Source organism: Macrotis lagotis, chromosome 2 (genome assembly GCF_037893015.1).
Source record: "Macrotis lagotis isolate mMagLag1 chromosome 2, bilby.v1.9.chrom.fasta, whole genome shotgun sequence".
NCBI lineage: Eukaryota > Metazoa > Chordata > Mammalia > Peramelemorphia > Peramelidae > Macrotis > Macrotis lagotis.
The window spans coordinates 324,511,117-324,535,712 of NC_133659.1; the positions used below are offsets into that span (position 1 = coordinate 324,511,117).

Here is a 24,596-nt window from a genome sequence, read left to right on the forward strand (position 1 = left end):
TGATAATAATAGGTGACATTTTCATGACCCCATAGTTGCACCCAAGCTTCCCAGCAGCTCCTGCAGGTTGGTACTATGGTAGCATTATATCTTGTTTTACTGGTGGAAGAATGAGGGCTCCAAGAGAGGGAAGGGATTTGTCCATTGCTGGTCAGTCAGTAAATCTTTATTGTGATCCAGGCACTTTATAAGTGCTGATGAGACAAAGAAAGTCAGAGAGCTCCCCTTCTGATGGGGAAAACAGTATCTAACTGGCTCGGTACAGTCTAGAGCCAGACACTCGACAGAGGGAATTGGGACATGGGTCCTTCTTGCCTCCAGACCCAGTTTCTTCCCCTGCTCCACTCTGGAGGAAAACCTAGCTAGGGTTCAGCTGTGCTGAGGAAAGAGATAACAGAGGCCTTCTCTGCCTTGCCCATCCTGCAAAGAATCTCTGAAGGAACAGTCTCACAGACGACTTTGTTTTAGGGGGGAGGATGACTGGTACATCTCTGTGGAACCAGATGAAAGACATTCTCGTGGGTTTTGATGACCTTTCACTTGTGCTAAGGAGTTTGTCTTTCTAGTTTTCCTTTTCCAGATGGCTTTTAATCCAAGGGTAAAAATCCTCTGATTAATCTAGATTCCCTTGTTAGTCCTCCATGACAGTGTCATCAAATTTATTGGAAAGGGGTAAAAAGGCAGTTAACAGAGCATTTGTGAAATAGCAGATAGAGGCTCACTCTGACTCCAGTTTGAATATGCTCTTCTTTTAGTGACAGATAAAACCTACTTTATAAAAATCAAATCCTATCTAATGTCTTCTCTCAATCTAGTTTGTACACACAAGATTCTGGGAATATCATTTTATGTTCCATTTTCCACTACAACTTTTAGAACTGTAACAAAAATTAGTTAAATAAGCTTAAGGAGGTGGTACTACTTTCCCTATCCAAAAAAAAACCCCAAACCTGTGATCTTATCATTGAGCAAGGCTCATTGGAGCCTTCATTTGTTTTTTCTTTTTTAAAAAATGTTCATTGTTATTATGAACTTAGTAAACATCGACATACTCAGGGCGGCTAGGTAGTGCAGTGGATAGAGCACTGGCCCTGGAATTAGGAGGACCTGAGTTCAAATGTGGTCTCAAATACTTAATAATTACCTAGCTGTGTGACCTTGGGCAAGTCACTTAACTCCATTGCCTTGCAAAGAAAAACCCCCCAAAAATCAACATACTCCTATTCTAATTGAAGTATGCATTTCAATATCAAAGCCAGTGCCATAGAGTCTTGATTTCAGCTTATGGAAGTATCCTTAGACCTCAACAACCAACTTGGCTATAACTCTTAAGTAGCACCAAGCCTGTTAGGGGGGCTAAATCTGGAAACACCCACCCTAGTACCAGGAAAAGCAGCCTCTACCAATGTTATGAAAGACAGACTTCAGGTCTGCCCAGAGAGCTAAGGAACAGAGGGAATAGGACAGGTCACCAGGATCATATTGGGGGTGAGATGGGGGCAGGGGTCAGAAATGAATACTAAGGAAAATGGGAGAGGTAAAAGGAAGCTGAAAGTACCAAAACTTCTAGGGGAAAAAAAATGTCAGAGGTCTTGACCATAAGCAGATAAATCAACGGGAAAAAAGTAGCATCAGAAAAAATATTATCTGTTGTATGAAAAATAGACAAAAAAAGAGAGAGACTGGATGATTATAGAAGTCATAAATAGAGAATAAAGGTCCAGAGTAAAAAAAAAAGAGAAGACAGAGCCCCCCAAAATGAGAGAAAAACCCCGCAAAACCAAGAACTAGTGATGAACAGGAATAGTTGAAGGGGCATTTTGTCTCTGAGAAGAAAATAGGTGAGTAAAGAAATCTGTAATCAGATAAAAGCAGTAGAGAGGAAGTAATAAAAGCAAAAACCCTAAAGGGAAAGAGATGACAAATGAGAAGAGGAGAAAAAATCATAAACTGAAAAATATTCCCTGTATCAGAGATAGAAAAAATATATAAAAGTCATAAATACCTTCAAATGTGAATGGATTAAAGAATCTAATTAAATAAAAAAGAGTAAACATTGGATTAAAAAAAGGTCCCATAATCTGTTTCTTATAAGAAAGATACTTTACAAAAACCAAAGGCATACCCAAAACAAAATTGTGAGGATGGAGAAAAAATTATTATGCATAAAATGAAATTTTAAAATAGATATTGTCATTATAAACATTTAAAAATATAAAGGTATATACAAAGAAACTATTTTATGCTAAAAGGAACTGTAGACAACAAATCAGTATCAGTAATAAACTTATGTTCCAAATGCATTGGCATCCAAATTGATAAAGAAAGCATTATTTGAGCTTCAAGAAATTATAGATAATAACACAGTAGTTACAGGAAACTTCATTATCCTTCTCTCAGTTTTGAATAAATCTAACAAAAAGATAGAGAAAATACAGAACTGAACTAGAATTAAAAGACAACTTCTAAATGGGACAGCAGAAGAATAAACATTGTCTTCTATCTCAGGGAACTTTTACAAAAAATTGAGCATGTAGCAAGGTAAAGGAGTATTGCAAAAAAAATGGAAAAGCAAGAAAATAGAGCAACTAGATGGCATAGGGGATAGAGCCACAGGACTTAAAGTCAGAAAGACCTGAGTTCAAATCCAGCCTCAGCTGTGGGACCTTGGGCAAGCCACTTAACCCCATTGTCTTGCAAAAAAGCAAAGCAAAACACAAAAAAGTAAAAAAAGAAACAAGCAAGAAAATGCTAAAACAGCATACCAAAGTTTCTGAGATTGAGCTAAAGCAGTCCTGTAGGAAAGCATGCCCATATAACCATACAAAGAAAAGATTAACAAACTGAATGTGTATTTTAAAAATTAGAACAATAACAAACACCCAGAAAAGAATGCCAACCCAGAGAAAGTAAAGTATATAGGCAGGAGCAGGAGGCAATAAAATGTTAGGACAGTGAGGATTGAGAAAGAAGCTTCAATTGAATGAGGATTCAGAGATAATCAAGTTGAGAAGCTGGGAGCCTGAAGTAACAACAGAAACAATAATTACAATAAATGTTTTTGCAAATTATCTTCATTTGATTTTCAGTGATATGAGTACTGTTATCCTCATTTTACAGATTTGGACAACTGAGACAGAGAGGTTAAGTGACTTGGCCTAGGGTCACATACCTTAGTGAGTATATGAGGCAGGATTAAAATTTGGGTCTTTTGTCATTCCAAGGCTACCTCTCTTCTACTTCCAAAGAGCAGATCTAGACCTGGGCTGTTAGAGATAATATGACTGTAAGATTTCCATGACAACTCGTCTAGTGGTTTTTGCTCATCTCCAGTGGAGCATCGTGGGTAGGTGTCTGTCAGTCTCTTTTGGGAGGTTTGCTTACTACAGCTGGGGGAATGGGGACAGAGTGGGGTGTGGCAACTCTGGGTGGGAGGCTGCTGGATATGGAAGTTGGTCTGCCCATCTTCTGTGGGTGGTTGCTGTAGGTACTAGTATCTCATAGGGGCCCAGGGCTGAGGAGCATCAAGGGAGATTGCAGTGAGAGAAAGTTGAAAGAATTGAGTTGGAGATAAGCCCATGATTAACCTTTCAGGAGTAGGGGGCCCAAAGAGGCTCTCTGAGGGGTGTACAAAGCTTCCCAATCTCTGATTGGTGGATCACAGCCCTCACTTTAGAAACCACTGATGTAGATCGAGGCTACCACTGATTGAAATTCACCTTATTCAGAGAACCAGTCTGTTAGTTGAAGAGGACAATGATATCCAATGGTTTCTTGTTTGGATTTGTGATTTTATCAATTTGAAAATGTCACTGAGTGGCAGGAGAGGTACAAGGGAGGACTTGAACTCAGGTCTTCCTGGATTCAAAACTGACTCCCAGTTCATCTTTCCTGCTGCCTCCTAATCTGTTATCATTCACTGTGCTGAACTTGAAGTACTGGAGGAGGTCCAGGGCTTAAAAGAAGAATTCTGAGGTCATCCTCACAGACCGCTGGAGTCCTAAAACAGAATGATTTTGTGCTTTGATTCATGGGTACTTTGAAACATTCAGTCTGGGATACCAGTCATTAGCCAAATTTGCTTAATGGAGCCATACCAATTAAAGCACCTAGGCTATGCCTTGAGCCCTGAAAAGAGACCTAAGGTCTTCTGCAGTAGTTGACCCTGCAGTCTTTTTAACTATCTGTTGATATATACATTTGGGTACACATGCTTGTTTCCATATATATGCATATGTGTTTGTGTATGTGTTTGCTTCCTTCTGTCCAGGGCTGTAGTGACTCAAACTAATGTTTGCCTCCTTAATTGTGGAATATTTTAGTGATGGGTGTTTCCTTTGATGTGAGAACACCTTCAAGCTGCCACCTGCACTAGCAGCCAGTCTAAGAGGATCTACATTTCGAGCTTGTCTTACCTTTCTTAACACTTGTTTCATGTACCCATTGTTAGTCCTTTTCCCTCTGCTCTGCCTGGCCCCGGATTGCCCAATTCACTCTTCTTCTTAACATCCTATTATAAAACTGCTATCAGAGATTCCCTCTGAATGCCAAGACATTCAAATTGTATTGTTTATTTACCACATTCCTAGAAGTGTTGCAAAAATTAAAAAAAAATATGGTTACAAAAATATATTTCTGTCAATAATTCACAGCCATTGATAGCCTGGCAAGATAATCTGTTGATACATGAAGTGATGTGAAAGAGAAACTAACCAGATATGTGTAGGGAAAGAATACAGATGTATGTAGAAATTATTTTTTAAAAAACTGTAAGAAAAAATGAAGATAGATTGTGTAAACTGAAGCAAAAGAATGCATAGTAATTAGTTGGGAATCAACATGATTGCTTTGTAATAATTGAGCTGGGAAAGAGAGTGAAAGTGCTTTATTAGTAGTTGTTTAAAAATGTAGGAAAACACAGTACTGCAGTATCACCTTCTGTGACCTCAGAAATGGAGGAGGATTTATCCTGGAGCTGAAGGATGAAGGAAAGGGACTTCTATAAAGAAACCAGCCGAAGACAGTCCTTAGAGTTGAACAGAGTGACAGATCAGGGTCTAGCAACAGGCAGTATTCATTCATAGCCCACTCTCAGCAAGCCAGTTATCATGCTTTCAGTCTTCTAATGAGAGACTCAGGGAGCTCCAAAGAATCTGGGATCTTGTTTCCTTCTTCATGAGTTCAGTTATAGATCTCAGGAGTAAGTATGTGCTCTGCTGTTAACCACAAAGAAGGGAGACTTGGATCAAGATTCTCAAACAAGTCATCTTTTAGAAGTATGCAAAATACTGATAAAGCTGGTAATAATGCAAGTTATACTGTACACTAAACAGCCCCCCCCAAGAAACACAGCATTTATTATTTTATATTGACAAAGGGATTTCTCTTTCTCTCTTGATTTTTTTAGTTCAGTTGGGCAATAATACTGGATTTAGAGCTCTGAATTCAACCTTACGAGTGCTTTAGAATGGAGAGGTGACTTACCTGGTTGGTGTACAATGAATGACCAAATGAGAGCCTAGAGAAGAGCAAGAGACCAGGATGTCTGTGTGGACTCTCTGGCTTCACTCCCTTTCCTCATCACCAGTTGAGTTCTAGAGTTCTACCAAGTAAATAGCAGTGATCTTTGGCATTTCATGTGAGATGAAATTATGGGGAAGTGGATTGTTCTGTTAAAGTAGAAGCCATTGGATTCTCTCACTCTCCTTTGATATTCTCGGGCTAGAGAAGGTAGCAAAGGAAAAAAGGGATATTTTGTTACAGCCTTTTGTCTCACAAGGAGCTGATGTATTTATTTAGAAAGTAAGCAGATGTTTTTGTCCCACTTTTTTTCTGAAATGTTTTGGATCAAATTCTCTGTTAACCCAAAGAATGAAGAGGGAGAACCTAAATAAAGTTACATCTTTAGGCCAAGCAAAACAAATTATTATATTTCTTCATTTCCCCATATTTTCTCTGCTGAAGGGGCAATGAGGATAGAGAAAAAATTGGACTCCTTTGATGTGAGGAGGGGAAAAAAGCAATATATCACTTCTGAAAGACCATTTCTCAGTCTCTCATGTGAAAAAGGATTAACACCTCCAACAAAGGTCCTGCAGGTCACAGAACTAAGAGGCCAGTCTGAGCAGTATCCCTAAAGAGAGGAAAAACTGTATTTAAGTTTGATTGTTGGGACCCAGAAGCTTTTTCATTGCTGCAGACCTGAGATAATGGTTTAAACTTCTTGTAGGATTCACATTTAAACTCTTTTCCCAAAAAGGAAACTTGTTTAAATTGAGTAAAGGCAACATTTGTTTTTGTAAAGGAACTCTTATTCTCATCAGAATAGCATCTTCTTCTTGGGATGATTCATTGCATTAAACCTCAACTAACATAGTATTTTGCTCTTTTGGGGTCTTTCCATTTCTTGGTTTCATCTTCTGGTTGACACTGGAGAGGAAGTTCTTAAGAAATTGCTCCACTCATTTCCCCCCTCTCCCAATTTTTTAAATTGCTAATTGACTGGAAAGAGGCAAAACCCTGCTTTCCTCCCCTAGAAAAGAATTGTTGGTTCCTGGAATTGTTGTCAATCTTGGAGAAGTTATTGAAAAGAGTTTTTGGAAAGGAAGAAATAACACAGCGTGTGTGAAAGTGCTAATGTTTCCAGACCTTCCCTTTGGTTTGGGTTTCCTTTGTTACCTCTGGAAGTCTTTAAAAACTGAGTTCATATTTTTTTTAAGTTAATGAGCAAATAATTATTAATAGTAGTACCTCCAAACTCTTGAGTGCCTAATGCTTTTCATAGTCCTTCCTGCCGATCTGATGCTAGAACCAACCCCCCTTTTCTGTTGGTCTTACTTGGGGTGTCTCCTCTGTTTGATCCTGCTCAAATGAAAGCTCCCAGGGTGAGGGGAAGAAAAGGAGCTAGCGCAAGGCCATCAGGCCCTGAGCTTCCCAGGCTTCTAGCAGCAAAGACATTTGGGTTGGGGCAGCTTGACCTAAAAAGGAAAATTCAGCAGATCTCTTGTTGGCCAAGGCATCATTTTGCTTGCTGTTTGCTTGCAAAATTTGGGGTAAACAGTTAACAAGCAACCTCTTGACCTCTCAGTCAATACCCAAATAAACCTTTGAAATCAGGCAGTTTGCTGTTTATGGCCTAGAATAAAAATCTCCTGTTGGGCTCCCCAGGAATGGACCTTGAGCACTTTGGCTCAAGCCCTGGCCACTTTGGGGACTGGGTGGGGGGGGTTGGTAAAGTTCCTGTGCTTGTCTCACAATTGGGGCTTCCAGGACCATTGTAGGGGCGTCAATTAATTAGCTCTTTGTGTGCTTCAGACTATGCAAATTTATCACATCAAACCATTCCACAGCTCATGGGAAAGCCAGGCAAAAACTGGCATTGTCTTGTAGCCCCTCCTCTCATGTAGAGTGATGTTTTAATAAGAAAGCTAATCAAGTTTTCCTATGCATGATTCATCTGGTAAAATGTAAGGAAGAGCTGAATTAAAATGATGTCGGCCAGGATGTGTCCAGTGATGTGATCGATCTGGAAATGATTCAGCTGCAGGCCATCGCTAATATAATTCAACAATTTTGGTCCTCCCTTTTGGGGATTGTTGGGGAGTAGTGATGTGGAGGGGGAAATGGTTAACTTGATAACGAGGCTTGGTGGAGGAAAAGGGAAGAGGGAGGGTCACTCCATTCATATTGAGATCCTGATTGCTGATTAGGTTCCTAAGAGATAAGTTTCTTCTAGACAAAACGTTGGTACCATCATTGTGACAGTTTGCTTCCAAAGCTTTCCTGCAATTCCTCTGTTCTGGCCCCTTCTTAGCAACATGAGTGTTCCTCAGCAGTAAGCCTGCTATCAAGTTGTACAAAACATCAGTCTTGGAACGATGGGGCTGACGTTATTATAGAAACTCTCCTAATAATGGCAAATGACCTCAGCAAATCCATCCAGGACTGGTCTTTTTTTTTTTCTATAGCAAAAAAATCAATGATACTACTATTTTACTTCTGTTCATTAACTTATTCCCTTTCCTTTACCAGTGTGCTTCCTGCTGAGAGTAATTAGGTTCAATAATGATGATGATGATGGTGATAATGATAATGATGAAATACCACCTTGCATTTATGTAGTACTTCCTGCCAAGGACCTCAGAATGCTGTATAGGTATCAGTTGATCTTTTTTCATAATAGATAGTTACTCTCTCACTTCAAAAACCAAGAAACTAAGTTACAGCAAAGTGAATTTGAATTTTACCCATTATCATACAGAAAATCATTTAAAGAGAGGCATCAGTCTCACTTGCTTGGTTTGGAATAATGTCCAATACACAATATCATGTAATGCACCATCTTACTTTTCTTAGAATTAGATGACCAAGAAAATGGAATGTAGATTTTTTTGGTTTTAGATTTTTATAAACAGACTCCTTAAGAAGTTTCCTGACTAGAGGAAACTGTTTTATCCCTAAAAGATATTATATTATTTATTATATATTAAATAAAAGAAGAAACTATTTTATTATAGAAAAGATGGAAAACTGTAAAGCCAGAATTTGTACAACCCACAGTTGGGGGGGGGGGTGGAGAATGTCTTGAAGTAAGATGTAGAAATAAATTCTCTTTAAAAAAAGCTATCTTTTTCCAAATTGATCAACCAAATTTCTTAGTGGAAACTGGTAAGAGAATAAGTTCTGGAACTTCTTTCATTTGATAACCATTTAACTTCTTCCTGTGTAGTGAGTGATGTGAAAAACCCCACAAAATTACTTCAGCCCAACACTTAGCACCCAGGTGGCTCAGCTCTGGAGGGCAAGATTCTTTTTTAGAGTTATCAGAAAATGTGGCTGGTCTCTATGGAATGAACTTCTTAATCTGGTTCTACAGAATAATGGTGTGGTTATGCTACACAGTATCTCATCATGAGCCTCAGGACATGTCTGAACCTCTTTCTGATTGTTGTTTTCCATTTTGGAGATATTCTAGGAATAGTGGATTCAATGGAGAAAGCAGCAGAGATGGAGGGGAACAGCCCTCAGCTTGTGGAGGTGATGGCATCTCTGTTTTGTTACTGATTTCTCTCTGGCTTCTCTCTCGTTCCTCACCTGAAAAGGGAGGGTTTGAGCCAATAACATGAACTCACCTTATTAGCATCAGCATGTGCAGATGTCATCATAAGATTAAGTTTATAGAGTACTTTTAAGTTTGCAAAGTGCTTTATTAAGTATCTTTGATTTTCATAACCATCCTGGAAGGTATGAATATATCATCCCTGTTTTACAGATGAGGAAACTAAGAGAGGTTAAGTGACTTGCCCAGGGTCACAAAATTAACAAGTATCTGAAGCTGAATTTTAATTCAGGCCTTCCTGACTTCTGGTCTAATAGTCTTACCTTTCTAAATAATAATGGTAAATAATAAAGCAATGGGGACCAAGATTTAAATAAGGATTAGTTGTTAGTAAAATACTAAATTGTTCCATGCTCACCCAATGTTAAAATACTTCTCTTTTCTCTTAAATAATTATAATTAAAGGATTAGCTTTGCATTCTATTTTAATCTGGAGTTGGAGAGTTTAAAAATATCAGAAGTGACATGGAAGTTGTAGCTGGACATGCTTCCTGGGAGAATCAAAGGACTCCTTGGATCACAAGGAGAATGGGAGGCAGACTTGGGGCTCACAGTAACTTACAGTTTATTATCTTGTGTTTGCCACCAAAACAGACTCGCTGAATCAGCCCAAGCATCTGGTGGGGGATAGCGACCCCAAGAAGAAGCCCTGTTTGTTTTCATAATGTAAACTCAGTATTAAGATTGGTGACATCAGGATGCTTCTGTTTTAATGATAGAAAAGTTTTTTTGTTGCCAGTTTTCTGTTGTTGAGAAACTCCCATCGCTGAATTCATACCATACCTTTAGCTGATATATTGAATTGGGGGGGGGGGGCATATTAATCCAGTGTATTTGCATTTCCCTGCCAGGAGGTTGTGCTCTAAACAGTGGTGTTGAGGAACCAGCATGAGCTAGGGACTGAGAGTTTATTTTAAAATATGAAATGCTGTGTAAGCATCCAAGGTATGAATTGGTAATTGTCTCACAACATTTTCCATTCGATATGGTTTATTTGTTGCCCATCCTCTTTTCAAGCTTTCAGAGAAGTATTAACACATTGAAACGAACTGCATATCATTTACATTTTTAAACCAATGTTAGAGAAAAATGGCCATAATGTTTAAGAGTTTAAATATCAGGAAGAATTTTATGTCCCAGACCCTAGAGAAAGTACTGATTTATGATTTACTCTTTTGCATGAAGGACAAAGAGAAACTTTGCTGTTATCTTTAGAGACATGAATGCTTCTGAAACTGAAGTTTTATTTTTTTTATTTGTTTTTTTTTTTTAAGAAGATCTTGGGAGCTATGATGGAAAAGTTTTTGTTGAAAGCTGAACTTTTCCAATGGCCAAGCTCATTTGAGATCATCAGATTCTGTCTAAATATTTTGTTTTAACTTCTAAGCTCATTATGCCCTCTTTGTGTTAACTTGTATTAAAATCTGTCAGCTATGACTGGTCTCATAAGCACAGTCAGCGGACCAGAATAAGTTAATTATTTACTTGTGGCACTAGTGCTCTTCATTTAATGAAATGCACAGCTGTGTTAGATCTGCGGTGGGATGTGTAGCCGCCATTGTTCTCCGAGTCAGCCGAGGGGAGAAGGCGCGATGATGGAGAGCCCTCAGCTCTTTCTGCTGTTCTGCCTTTCTGTGTCGATTTCATGGATCTTTTATCATTCACTTTCACACAAAACAAACAACACAGGCCTGTCTGCTATGGGAACCATCTTGGCAGAGAAAGGGGCTTCGGAGCCTCAAGTCATTTTAAGTGAGCGAAGATTTAATTTTTGGCTTACAGGTGCCCTTGGTTCGGATGCAGCCTAGGGATTTCATAGAAGTGAGTGGAATTTAAAAAACCTCAAAAGTTTCAGTTTTAAGTCCTGTAAGAAAAGTCTTAAAAAGGAGTTGTGGTCATGATTTCAATCAGATTTCAGTTAACTGTCTTAAGAAATTGAGATTTAAGAAGAATTTATCTCATCTCGATGATCAGACAGACTGCATTTGCAAATAAAATATCAGTTAAAATGTAAAATGGTAAGAGTCTGTTATCTTTCCCTTCTCCAAGAATATTTCACACCCAGTCTCATGCACCTATTTCCACACACCCCCCACTTTCTCTTCTTGGAGGGTGGACAAGTAGGTTCCCTCCTGAGTAGACGCCAGCACCCCCCTGTGAACTGGCTGGTGGGGGGGGTGCCTGGTTTTTGTTTGGGGAGTTTGAAATTTTTTTTTTTTGGTTCAGATATTTTTTAAGGGGCACAACTACATCAGCCATCTCCAGCACTCCCACTAATCCAAAATTATATTCCTTCTTGTGAAAAGTCATGAGACCAGCCTTCTTACTGACTTTTTTTTTTTTTTTAACATTTTTGTGTCCTGACAGACAATGTTTGTGTCTGTGAACCTAGATTTACAATTTGATCCCTTTCAGACTAGCCTTCCTGGTAGACCCAATGTTTTGTCAGCAAATTCAATGTGGACATGATGGATTTTTAGAGCAGGATGAGGAAGGATTAAAACTCACTCTTGCACTCCTCCTGATGCCTGCTAACTTTACCATCCATAGAGTCTGTGGGGATGCTTTAGTGTTAGAAATGTTAGAAACCCAATCATAAAGCACACAAGGACCCTAATATTTCAGCTTCTGTGTATTCAGCCTATCAGAAATCTGAGAACTATCAAGCAAGTCATTTTTCTCCTCCCACCCTGACATCAGCTGTTTTAAAAAAAAAAAAATATATATATATATATATATACATATGTGTATATATATATATATATATATATATATATACACACATACACTTTTAGCCATGGTTAAAAAAATTTTCAACTCTATTTGATGATCATAAAACTAAAAGAATAAGTGATTGTGGTGCTCCCAATATTTGTTACACAATCACTGATTTTTCAATGTTTTGGAGATCTGATCCATTTCCAAAAATAATACACACAAAATATGACAGTTTGATGGGACTTTCAGGTTGACAAAACCATTTTTCATGAATTGTCTCATTTGAGCCTCAGAGTGACCCTGGGAGGTAGAACAGATGAAAGGTTTGATATTGCTCTCCTGACATAAAGAGCATTTTTGTAACTTTAATTCTCCTTGACACTTTTATTGTGAAATAATTTTTCCAATTATATTCATTATTTATATTCTAATAACTAAAAAGTCAAAGTAATAAAACCAACCAAACCCAGCCTCTTGTTTAACATCATTCTCATTTTTAGAAGATAATAAATATGAGGATGATACTGAAATTTACTTTACCAAATTTAGAAAAACTGCCTTTTTACATGTTTTTTTGATTTGAGAATCCTAGAATCCTAATTCATAGTTGCTATCTTTAATGCTAGAAATGATTCAAGAGTTGATTTTTCTTGTTAAACTTTACACTTTAGGCTAATAACAAACTATCCACTCTATGTTGCCCTATAGATAGACATTGTAATTCCTTGAGGCAGTTTAGGCTAGGCCAAAGGAGCTGGACAAACAAAGGAGCTGAGTATTTGCAACTGTGTACACAGACCTGTGAGCACATCAGAGACAAATTAGCCCTGTTATTTGAAAATTGAATCCTAAACTTCTCCCTGGTTTAATTGCATATCAGCTATGTACAATAAAGGTGGATAGGAATGGGTATCTAATTAGGAAACTATGCCTGTGACTTTGTCAGGGAAGGAAATTATATAGACTCTCGATTTTGCTAAGGGGTGAGGTTGCTACTGGGAGGAGAGTTTAGATGAAACCTCCAATATTCACTCATATTTAATTCAAGTAGAATGAGCAAATTGTCATCCCATTGCTTTTAACTGCCACATGGGGGGATTCCCTGAGATCTGATGGAAATGGGTTTGGTGAATGAGATTAGGGAAGGTTGGAGCAGGGTGAGAAGATTCAGTGCAAGCACTGCTCTCCCACTTGACTCATTTTCTTTCTTTTCACTGCAAATCTTTCTTTCTCCAGGTGTTTGTGGGTTGATCGTCCCTCAAGAAGACATGCCATTTTGTGACTCTGGAATCTGCCCTGACATCATAATGAACCCTCATGGTTTCCCATCACGTATGACGGTCAGTTCCCTTGACTTTTCTGAGAAAGTATTACTTTTTAGAGACAGGTTGGGCAGGTGGTTTTTGTCCCAGTCACTGGAAGAATTAAAAACTTAAAACTTTGAAGTAAAGATTTTAGATAGTGCTATCTTGCCATAAGTTTTCTGAGAAGTAAGCAAATCAATATTCTGCTTTGGTCAGCTCTTCACCCCCACATATTGAAGCTCTTTGGATAGTATTTAAGCTTAAATAGAGAGAAGGGAAATGTTTTTAAACTTCCTTTTGTAATTCAGTCATCTGAGTAACTTTTTTTGTTTTTTAGTTTTTGCAAGGCAATGGGGTTAAGTGGCTTGCTCAAAGCCACACAGCCAGGTAATTATTAAGTGTCTGATGTCGGATTTGAACTTAGGTCCTCCTGACTCCAGGGCCAGTGCTCTATCCACTGCGCCACCTAGCCTCCCCTGAGTAACTTACTTTTAACAACTAAGCAACTGTTCTTCAGTAGATGGATACTTTCTATAAATATAAGAGATTTAGATGAAGTGCTTATATGTAAAGAGTAGTTTTATGCAGTTTTTTGGTTCCATATTAGTGCTCTATTGGTGTCCCTTGTTGATCTTGGTACTAGTAAGAAGGGGTTATCTTCTTAGTCCTTCTACCATAATATCCTGATTGACCTCTGGGCTCCTAGCGGACTGGGGGATTTTAGACAGTAACTTGAATATTAATTAAAACATCAACTGTACTGTCTTCTCTGATACAGCTTGTAAAAAGTGCCTTAATGCAATTTATACTTGGTTATTCTTCAAAGCATATATGTGTTTGCGCGTGTGCACGCGTGCGCGCACGCGCGTGTGTGTGTGTGTGTGTGTGTGTGTGTGTTCTCTTGTACTTTTCCAAAATAATCTCATTTTGGGAGTACAATCTATATTTGAGGACAAATCATATTCAGACCAATATGACATACTTTTGATCGGAGTAATGAAAATCTTGAGGTAGTTTGGTAGCCATTCAGATATTGCTGTTAATTAAGTCTTTTCTGTTAGCTCATCACTATAGACATTGTTGGTACACTCAGATAAGTTTATTTATTACACTTAATGGCACTTCTATTGATAAAATATCCAGGTGTGTTTGTCTCTCTCTACCTGCTTACCTACCTACATAAATAAATATGAAGGATATGAAGTGCCATCCCCACATTCTAACTTAAGGTTGATTGTGCCCAATTCTTTCCTCTCTGCTGCCAACAAAACAAAATTTAAAAGCACCTGGTCCAGTGTAAACAAAAAAGAATTTTAAAACAAGGTGACTCATCATAAAATAATGAGATTAGAGGAGATTCCCCCTAGTACTGGTCCCACTCTTTCTATACTTTCAAGAAGGTGAAAATCCAAGCCTTCCTGGATAAGTGATTGTCTCTTCTTAAAGTTCTACGTGGGCAGTCATCCCTTGACCTCCTTTAAGAGGAGTGTTTTATCACTTCAAAGGCCAAGAATTTCTAATGTCCCATCAAAATCCTCAGTACTCTGATTCTCTTTTCTTGCTGGTATTCTACAAATATAGAGAATAACTAATCATCATTCCCCTCATCAAATCCTTTTAAAAACTGAAGAGAATAATCAAGTTGAAAATATAATTATCGAAACAATACAAACACAGGATGAAGAATGACTGACTAGATCAAACCACAGCTTTCTTTTTTTTTCCTGTTTTTTTTTTTTGCAAGGCAAATAGGGTTAAGTGGCTTGCCCAAGGCCACACAGCTAGGTAATTATTAAGTGTTTGAGACTGGATTTGAACCCAGGTACTCTTGACTCCAAGGCTGGTGCTTTATCCACTGTGCCACCTAGCCACCCCACTGTGCCACTAGCTGCTCCTACAGCTTTCTTTTCCCCCCTGCCCCTGCTTAGAAAAATGAAGGGTCATACTTGATCACTAGCTAAATATGAGTAAGCAGTATGCTGCTACTGTTACTATTATTTAAAAAATTAAATTATAAAATGTTACATTAAAATGAACCTCATATACCTAGTCCAGGAAATAATCTTTGAATATGTTCTACATTAGATAAACCTTCATTATGGTATTAGGATTGGTTTTGGTTATCATATTTCCAGAAGGACATGAGAGAACAGCAGAGGATATAAAGGATACCAAAATGATTTCCTCTGGAAAAAAGTCCTATAAGAAAAAATGAAAGGAACTGAGGCAATTTTATCAGAGAAGAACTCTCTGAAAGATGAGCTAGCATCATAGAATCTTTTTTAAAAAATTTTTTTCAATTAGGCATTTTTTTCTCCCTCTCAGCTCCTTTTCCACACACATTGAAAATAAAGAAGAAAATAATGGAAAGAAGGAAGGAAAAATTCCTATGCATCCAAAAATATTTTCCTCACTCCTCTTATTAGTCTTATCATTTCTCTTCCATGAGGTGTGTACAGATTTCATCTTTATTTCTCTGATACAATGGTTGATTACTTTATCAGTCAGAGTTCTCAAGTTTTTCCAGAATTGATTTTTACAATATTAAGCTTTTAATTTAAATTGTTTTCAATTCATAGAAATCTTCCAGATATCTCTAGAACCCTCTTTTGCTTCATTTCTAATAGTATTCCGTTACATTTACATACTGTAATGTTGTCTTTGCTGTTCTCCATTTAATGTATATAACCCCATTGTTTCTAAGTGCTTTTTCCTCTTTTATTTCTTTGGGTTCTAGGTCCAGTATTACTGGGTCCTAGGGCATGTACACTTTGGTTAACTTTGGGGAATAATTCTAAAGTGTCTTTCCTGAATGGTAGTACTAGTTGCCAGCCCCACAAACAATACATCAATGTGCTTGTTTTTCTGTAGCTTTTCATCATTTGTCATTTTCTCTTTTTTGTCAGCATTGCCAGTCCAAAGAGTATGAGTTGTTTTGATTTGCATTTCTCTTAACTGCAAGTGATCTGGAACATTTTTTCATATGGCTATGGAGGAGCTTGATTCCTTCCTTTGGAAACTGCCTGTTCATGATATCATTTGTTCATTCATCAATGGGGAATGACTCTTATTCTTATGAATTTGGATGTGTTCCTGGAAGTATGGTTATTATCAGAGAAATTTGCTGCAAAGATTCTTTTTCCTAGTTAATTTTTGCCTTGTAATCTAGCTGCCTTCAACTTCTATCCTCTTGTTCTCATTCTTCTCCTTTCTTTTCTTAGTTGCATTAATTTTGTTCATGACAAAACTTTTCAATTCAATATAATCAAGCAGCACATGGTTTGATCAGGCTAATATCTTTTTGACCATAGCATTCAAGTGTATTATGGGTTGAACAGGTTCTTATGGACTAATTTGGGAACCAAGTTTCATTTTCTTTATTGGAAAATGTGGTCTGAGTTCCAGACAGAGATGTTGACATATATCCCTTTAATCAGTCAGAGCCTGTCAGTTCTCTGAATGTTTGAGCTCAACATACTGCATTCTCCAGTCCACTTCTGGCATTTTTTTCCCCCACAAAAGTATCCTATTGGCAAGGAAAACTGTGAGTATACTTTCCCACATATCTCTTAATAACAATTAGTCAACATTGTTGTATTTTAATTAATCCAAGAAATGACTGTTTTAAAAAAAGATAATTGGAGCTTTCCATGCCACTCAGTTGGACTATGCTTTGTCAGATGTATTTATTCACCTTCTTTTCTTCCCATCAGTTTTTCAAAGATGAACATGAGTCTCATGTTTTTTCTCATAATTTTGAAAATAATTGAGAAAGCTTTTTTAAAACTATAAATGTTCATTTTAAAAATCAACGCTCTTTTCATGGCTTTTGATGGGGGGGTTGGCAAATCAAGAGGTAGTGGATGAATCGATGGAAAAATCACTGTTCTTTAAGAAACAAAAAAAATGGGGGTGGCTAGGTGATGAAGTGGATAGTGCACCGGTCCTGGAGTCAGGAGTACCTGAGTTTAAATCCGGCCTCAGACACTTAATAATTACCTAGCTATTGCGCAAGTTACTTAACCCCATTTGCCTTGCCAAAAAAAAAGAAAAGAAACAAAAACAATGCTTTATATTAAGGAAGTATGGAAGACCTTGAACTGATGCAAAAAAAAAAAATTAGCAGTGCCGGGAAAACAAATTACACAATGACAATGGAGGGGGGGGGCAAAGCTGAATGCTATGAAATATCCTAACCATGTTATGCCCCAAAGAAGAAAGGAAAAGACACTTATACACTCTGAAGATGTCAGAATTTTTTTGATGCCTTGGTTAGTTTTGTTCAGTTTTTTCTTTCATTATTTTTAATCTTTATAAAGAATGGCTCTCACTCAAAGGGAGTTGGGAGAGGACTACATTGAGAAATGTAAAAGTTAAAAAATCAATAAGAATATATTTTAAAAATGAAAATTAGTGCTCTAACAATATGATCGCTTATCTATAACAAATTAGGATGTCAAAGTTACCCACTAGCCTCGAGGAATCTCTTGCTTGAATGTATATCATGCACTTAATGAATATTAACTTGGCCAAAGCAAAAATCAAAGCCCATGAGAAGCAGAAAGTAGATGCCTTAGATTTGCTTCTGCCTTTGTGAAAGGTAACATAAAATCCACAGAGATTTTTGTGCAGATGCTCATATTCATCTCTTCCAGCAGTAAGCACATAGACACTACCTGAAAATCAAGTCGTGGAGTCTTGGCTTTGCTAGGAGACTCAGAGATCCCAACCTGCTTCCCAAAAAGAAATCTACTACCAGATGCTTGATAAGAGGTTGTTTGTCCTTTGTTCGAAGAACTCTTTAGAGAGGGACAAGTGAGTGACTGTCACCTGTGCCTGCTTATTCTGTTTTCAGATGGTTATGTTTGGTAGAAAGCTGCCAGGGGGCAGCTGGATGGCACATTGGACAGAGAGCATTGGCCCTCAAGTCAGGAGGTTCTGAGTTAAAGTCCAACCTAAGATTCTTAGTGACTCTGAGAAAGCCACTTAACTGGCAAACAAAAAAAGGGAATGTTCTTTCTGACATCCAGCCTAAAAATACCTCCTTTTCAGCATTTGTTCACTTCTTCTAGTGGGGTCTTGGGGTGAATGGGCTGATCCAGATAAGTCTAATGATTGTACAGAAGTCTTAAGTTTCTTGAAGCTGAGCTTGATAGTCTTCTAACAGTGACCTTGCAGGGTGGTGCCATACCTTTAAAATTTGATTTTCTGCTCTTCCTAACTTCCTAACCTTCCTTTGTCTTTTAAAAATCCAAGGTTGGTCCCTGAGTGCCCTTGTACCCATATCAGCCTCTTTAGATGACTCCCCTGTTTCCTCTTCAATGGAATTGTTTTTCTTCATGCCTTTACAGTATCATTTCCTTTAGTTTTTGCAAGGCAGTGGGGTTAAGTGGCTTGCCCAAGGCCACACAGCCAGCTAGGTGATTTAGCAAGTATTTGAGGTCAAATTTGAACTCAGGTCCTCCTGACTCCAGGGCCGGTGCCCTATCCACTGCGCCACCTAGCTGCCTCCTACAGTATCATTCTTGAAAGTGTCCTGTGTCTCTTAGACTGACTTCACATGTGGGATCTTACCTGTCTTTTCTCTGAACTCTTTGAAATAAGTTTTCAATTGTCTAATGTATATGCTAGACTGTGCATGGTTTCCCTCACTTCTTGCTCATCACGTTTCCTTCAGTTGCTCTTCAGCACCTAGTTTCTTTTGTAAAAGTAAGAGTTGAGTATCTGTTGTTCCTTCCCCTGCCCACTCAATGGTCCCTTATCCTTTGGAAAACATTAAATTATCCTTTAAACAGGTCAGAGAGTCGTAACTGTTTAACTTTTAGCAGAGAAAGAGCCTATAACAAGTGTATGGATATTTACATCACTGCTATACTGTGGCTTTGGGTTAGGTTTCTGATGTTTCCTGAACTCACCTATTTCTTTCTGTCCAGGTTGTCTGGAATATAGCTTGCTGACATCACTGCTTTTGTTTCAGTTTGGGTTGATCTTCACCTAAATATTTTTTTTTAGATTTTTGCAAGGCAAATGGGGTTAAGTGGCTTGCCCAAGGCCACACAGTGAGGTAATTATTAATTGTCTGAGACCAGATTTGAACCCAGGTACTCCTGACTTCCAAGGCCAGTGCTCTACCCACTACGCCACCTAGCCGCCCCCCACCTAAATATTTTCAGCCATACTTCTTACCCCCATCTGGTCCTAGATTTTCTTTTAAAAAGTATATCTATTTAACAAGCAGTGCTCCTCCACTTAATTTTTCATGTAGCCTAGTTTTTTTAAAATATTAACTCCTTCCAATGCCATATTCTAATCATGAGTCTTAGCATACCAAGTCAAATTTTGTCTTCTTAAGCTTCTAAATTATTTGCTTAATAACCCATATTTTGAACATCGTGTATAGACATCTGACTCTTAATATATAGAAGCCTCAACTCAGTTGGAAGGTCATTAGTCCAATCCCCTTATTTTATAAATGAGGAAAACTCAGTGATGTGTCTGAGGCCATCCAAACAGTAAGTAGTAGAGTTTAGGTTTGAACCCAGTGTCCTCTGATTCCTAATTCTTACTGTCTTTCTTACATGTTGTCTCATTTGAACTTCTGACATTTTTATAATTTTGAACATTTGAAGGATTTTATCTTGTAACGTGCCTAAAACCAGGAGCTCTTGAAGGGATCATGATTCTAGGACATACTCAATATATATATTTGTTGGTTTTAATTTCAAATGAAATTGTCCTAAGAAGTAAACATAAGAGAGTGGCTAGGTGGCACAGTGGTTAGAGCACCGGTCATGGAATCAGGAGTACCTGAGTTCAAATCTGGCCTCAGACACTTAATAATGACCTAGCTGTGTGGCTTTGGGCAAGCCACTTAACCCCATTGCCTTGCAAAAACCTAGAAAATAAAAAAAGAAGTAAACATAAATTATATGCCCAAATCTTTATTATTATATGAAGGGCCTAGTGATAGTATTCTTATACCCTCTCTCTAGAAAGGCCCAAAATGTATCTTTTTGGATCTCACCCTGCATTTTTAACTTTATCCTTTGTATACCAAATGCAAAGGATTCTTCACTTTCACTATAAAGCCTACCTTTTAAATAGACAACCTCCCTAGTCATTTCAAAATGTGATTCTGTTTACCCAGTATATTTTAGGAATATCTCTGTCTAGATTAGGTCCCCTATCTTACTCCAATCCCAAACTCTCATATATTGAAACTTCAAAAGTAAGTCCATTTGATTGTTTTACAGATTTAAAATATGAGTATACATATACAAATAATTGCTTAAGTAATTTATTTTTGTTATACATATGTCAATATACACAAATGTACGTATATCCACTCAATAGCATGAGATCAAGTTCAGTTTAACCTTTGATTTCTTAAATATCTGTGAGTCCTTACATATTTTTAAGTATGACAGGGAATCTGAATAGACACACAAATCCAAGAAATGATTGATTTGTTTACGTGATGCAGGTGGGAAAACTGATCGAATTGTTGGCTGGGAAGGCTGGAGTACTTGACGGCAAATTTCACTATGGGACAGCTTTTGGAGGCAGCAAAGTTAAGGATGTCTGTGAAGATCTTGTTCGTCATGGTTATAACTACTTGGGAAAAGACTATGTAACATCTGGCATCACTGGGTAAGCACATTTTGGCCTGTACTGAAACCCTTTGAAGGAAGTAGAGTGTTCTGGTGGAGCTGATGAGGGAGCTTCCATAGATTCTATTTCCTTCAATTTGTTCATATGTATCACCCATTCAGAAATCCTACTTTTTGAAAATGTATACTAGGAGGACGCTTATTCCCATTTCAAAAGATTCTTTATTTTGCAAAAGTTTCCTTTCATTATTGGACTTTCCTGTTGCATTTGAATGTGTTTTGAAATTAATATTTTCTGCCCCTTAGTCTCTCTCCCTAAAGTTAAAATAGTATAACTGCTTTTATACTATTGGAAGACATTACAACTTGGGGCAATTTTATATCCGCATCAGTTGGAAAATAAAGTTGAGAGCTTAAATTTATACTCTTTTTTTAAGTATTTAAATCTCTTGAATGTTAGCAAAAATCTCTTAAGGGTGAAACCGTGATAACTGTCTGGTTTTACCACTTTTGACAGACTTAGAAATGCTCAAGAAAAAAAGGAAACCTGTTTAGTATTGTTCAGAGTTGTAATCATATTTTAAAATCATTATCTCTATAGATCATAAATCAATAAATGTCATTCAAGCACCCTTCTATTTTTTTCAAAATAATACCTGAAATGTTAGAGCAAATATCTTAGGATAATTAAACAAGTATGTATGTTCTTCAAAAGCACCTTTGTCCATGTGACAGCAGTTTGATCCTCTTAGCTTTTTGGTTGGAAAATCCTTCTCTCCCTTCCCCCAGACAACCTGAAACATTCTAAATCCAGCTTGCTGATGCTTTTGTTCCATTCTCTAATTTGACTGAGTAGAATATATTGAATAAAACTTTTTTTTTTTGGTGAGGGAGTAACAGTATCTTAGAACAACAGTTCTTTAACTTTTTCATCTCAAGACCCCTGAGGACCCTTGCCCCATAGGTTTCATATGAGTTACATCTATTAATATGAGCTGCATTAGAAATTAAAATGTCTTAGTATTATCATGAAAGTAGTTTTGACCCCATAGGACCCCTCTCAGGGGTCCCCAGATCTCACACACACACACACACACACACACACACACACACACACACACTATGGGAACTGTTGGCTTAGAGGAATTGAGGAATGGTGGAAGAAACACCGAACTTGGTTGTCAGGTAGCCTGGATCAGCTTCACCACTAGCAATGAAGTCATTTAAATCACATCTCAACCTCAGTTCCCCATCTGTAAAAATGGAGATGGGAACCCTGATGTGACTTCCTGCTCTTTGTGAGTATCAAAGGACTCTGTAGGTAAACCACTTGGAGGCATGCTACTCACCTGCCCAACATTCCCCAACCCATTGACCTGAAAATGAGACTACCTCTAAGCATTGAAGACTGAAGTAGCCTAATCCCTGATAGTTTCTAACTTAATTACTTTTGTTGCAGATGGAGAAAATAAAAATCTTAGTATTAGAAGAGTCTCCCCAGTTATCTGATCCAGTTCCTACCCAGACCTCAAATTCTTTCTACCAGATAACTGCCAAGAAGTTCTCTTACCAGATAACTCATCCCTGTTGAAAGACCATTATGACCTTGAACAGCCTTTTCCATTTGGGGCCTGTTTTATTAGGCAATTTTTCCTTATGTTGAACTGAATTTGGCCTTCCTGAAACTCATGAGTCCTTCTATTTTTCTCTTCCACAGTTTAAAGCCCCTGTAGCCTGATTACTTGTACTATGTGCCATCCTTCAAAGGGACATATGCATCATTTCTAGCTTATGGACTAGCCTGTCACTAGCTCAAGGATGAAAATCACAAGTCCTCCATTCACTTTATCACAGACCTTTATATGACCAAGTTAAGCTGTTGTTCTCATTTAGAATAGGATGGCTTTCATTTGGATCAAAATCTCTGATTCTTCCTAGGGAACCTTTAGAAGCTTATATCTATTTTGGACCTGTATACTATCAAAAACTGAAGCATATGGTGCTGGATAAGATGCATGCCAGAGCACGAGGACCACGTGCCGTCCTTACCAGGTAATTCAGTTTAAGGATGTTTGTTAAACTGCTGAATGGACGCTACCACAGCAAGGAACAAGGATTCTGATATAGCAGAGACATACAGAGAAAGTCCGTAAGTATTGATGATACAAGAGTAACAGTGATAAGTGTTGATGTGGCATCCAAGGAAAAGATTCCTGTAGCCTCTGAGAAGAATTTGCTTTTCTATTTAGAGGCAGATTGGAGATGTGTTTGATTTGTTTCAGGCTGTACAGGTGAATACCATCCCAGAAGGGCAAATAAATTAGAGAGGAAAATATCCTCAAGTATAAAGGTCATTATATAGATCCATTAAAAAAAACCCACTCTAGATAATTTCTGTGTTTAACAATCCTTTCCCCCCCTTGTTCCCTTGCCTCATACTCTGGAGCTGACTTGATTGTGCCTGTGGAATCCACAACTTAGCCAGTTGCATGGAGCTAGAAGGGCTGTGAGTGCAGTCCTGCTATCAAACTGATTTTTTTCTCTCCAAGGGCCAGGGTAACTAATAAAAGAAGCTATCCACAAGGTAATTCCAGATCTGAGCTAGATACGCAAAGATCTGAGGATTTTAGGCATGTTTCAGGCAAGATTTGGACAGACTGGAACTTGTCCAGAGGAGGAGGTGTAGCAAGTCTAGGAAACATTACTACGAGCATTGCTGAAAGGAAGCAGGGTGTTTGGCCAGTAGGGTCCAAGGTGGCTGTTGCAAGAATTTGAAGAATTGTTATATGGAAAAGGGAATTGATTTGTTCTGTTTGGCCCCAGAGGGCAGGAGGAGAAAAAGAGGTGAAGACCAAAAGACTTAATCAGCTCCTACCAGGGGGCTATCCCGGGAGGCCAAGGCAGAAGGACCCCTCTGGGGGGCTCATTGGAAGGCCCTGCTTGGGGCCCAGGTGAGACTTGATGGCCTCCCATCTCCCTCCCAGTTCTTGAATTCTGGGGTGAATTCTCTGGCCATGGTGACTATTTAGCAATCTAATTACTCAGGGAATGTGTATTATGCATTAATCAGAAGTTCACTTGCACAGCATATTTTTAAATGCTAATAGCCTAGTTCAATTAAATTCAGTTCCTTATTGAGGACTGTTTGCATGATATGCTCAGCCTTTTTACAGCAATGGGAGGGAGGAAAATGAAGCAGCTGTTTTTTTACAATAGAAGAGGTGTGGATGACTCAATCCTTTGACCCTTTAATAGAAAGCAAATGCATATGTCTATTGAAATGATAGACACATGTGCTCTGAAGATGCAAGAGTGGGGAGAGAAGCAGAGATTCTGAAGCTCCAAACCCTTCCTGCAAGGGGACTGGGCTATGATCAGATCTGTCTTTTTTTTCTGAAATATTTTTATTTCCCTTTAAATAGATTAAAACAGAAAAAACTATGTAAGAACAACATAAATGTCAGGGCAGTTTATGGCCTGGGTCTAGTTTTGTTGGATAAAAAGGGAATTATTACTTTTAATACTCCAGCTTTTTTTAGGTTTTTGCAAGGCAAATGGGGTTAAATGACCTGCCCAAGGCCACACAGCTAGGTAATTATTAAGTGTCTGAGGTCAGATTTGAACTCAGGTACTCCTGACTCCAGGGCCGGTGCTTTATCCACTGCACCACCTAGCCGCCCCTCCAGCTTTTTTTTTTTTTATTAAAGATATTATTTGAGTTTTACATTTTTCCCCCAATCTTGCTTCCCTCCCCCTCCCCCCCACCTCCAGCTTTTTTTAAAGTTTTCTTACACACAAACTCTGAGCAGTTATGTCTGTTAGAGCAGTGGTCTCTGCGCTTTTAGG

The 24,596-nt window shown here is 38.1% G+C and overlaps 1 protein-coding gene across 1 annotated transcript in view; it reads left to right on the top strand.

The window, feature by feature from the left end:
* POLR3B (RNA polymerase III subunit B) overlaps positions 1 to 24,596 on the top strand; it is a 136,426-nt gene that overhangs the window by 98,165 nt on the left and 13,665 nt on the right. The window contains exons 24-26 of the mRNA XM_074226765.1: positions 13,073 to 13,176; positions 20,624 to 20,790; positions 22,689 to 22,802. Of these exons, the coding sequence (XP_074082866.1) occupies positions 13,073 to 13,176; positions 20,624 to 20,790; positions 22,689 to 22,802 (385 nt within the window). The remainder of the gene's footprint in view (positions 1 to 13,072; positions 13,177 to 20,623; positions 20,791 to 22,688; positions 22,803 to 24,596) is intronic.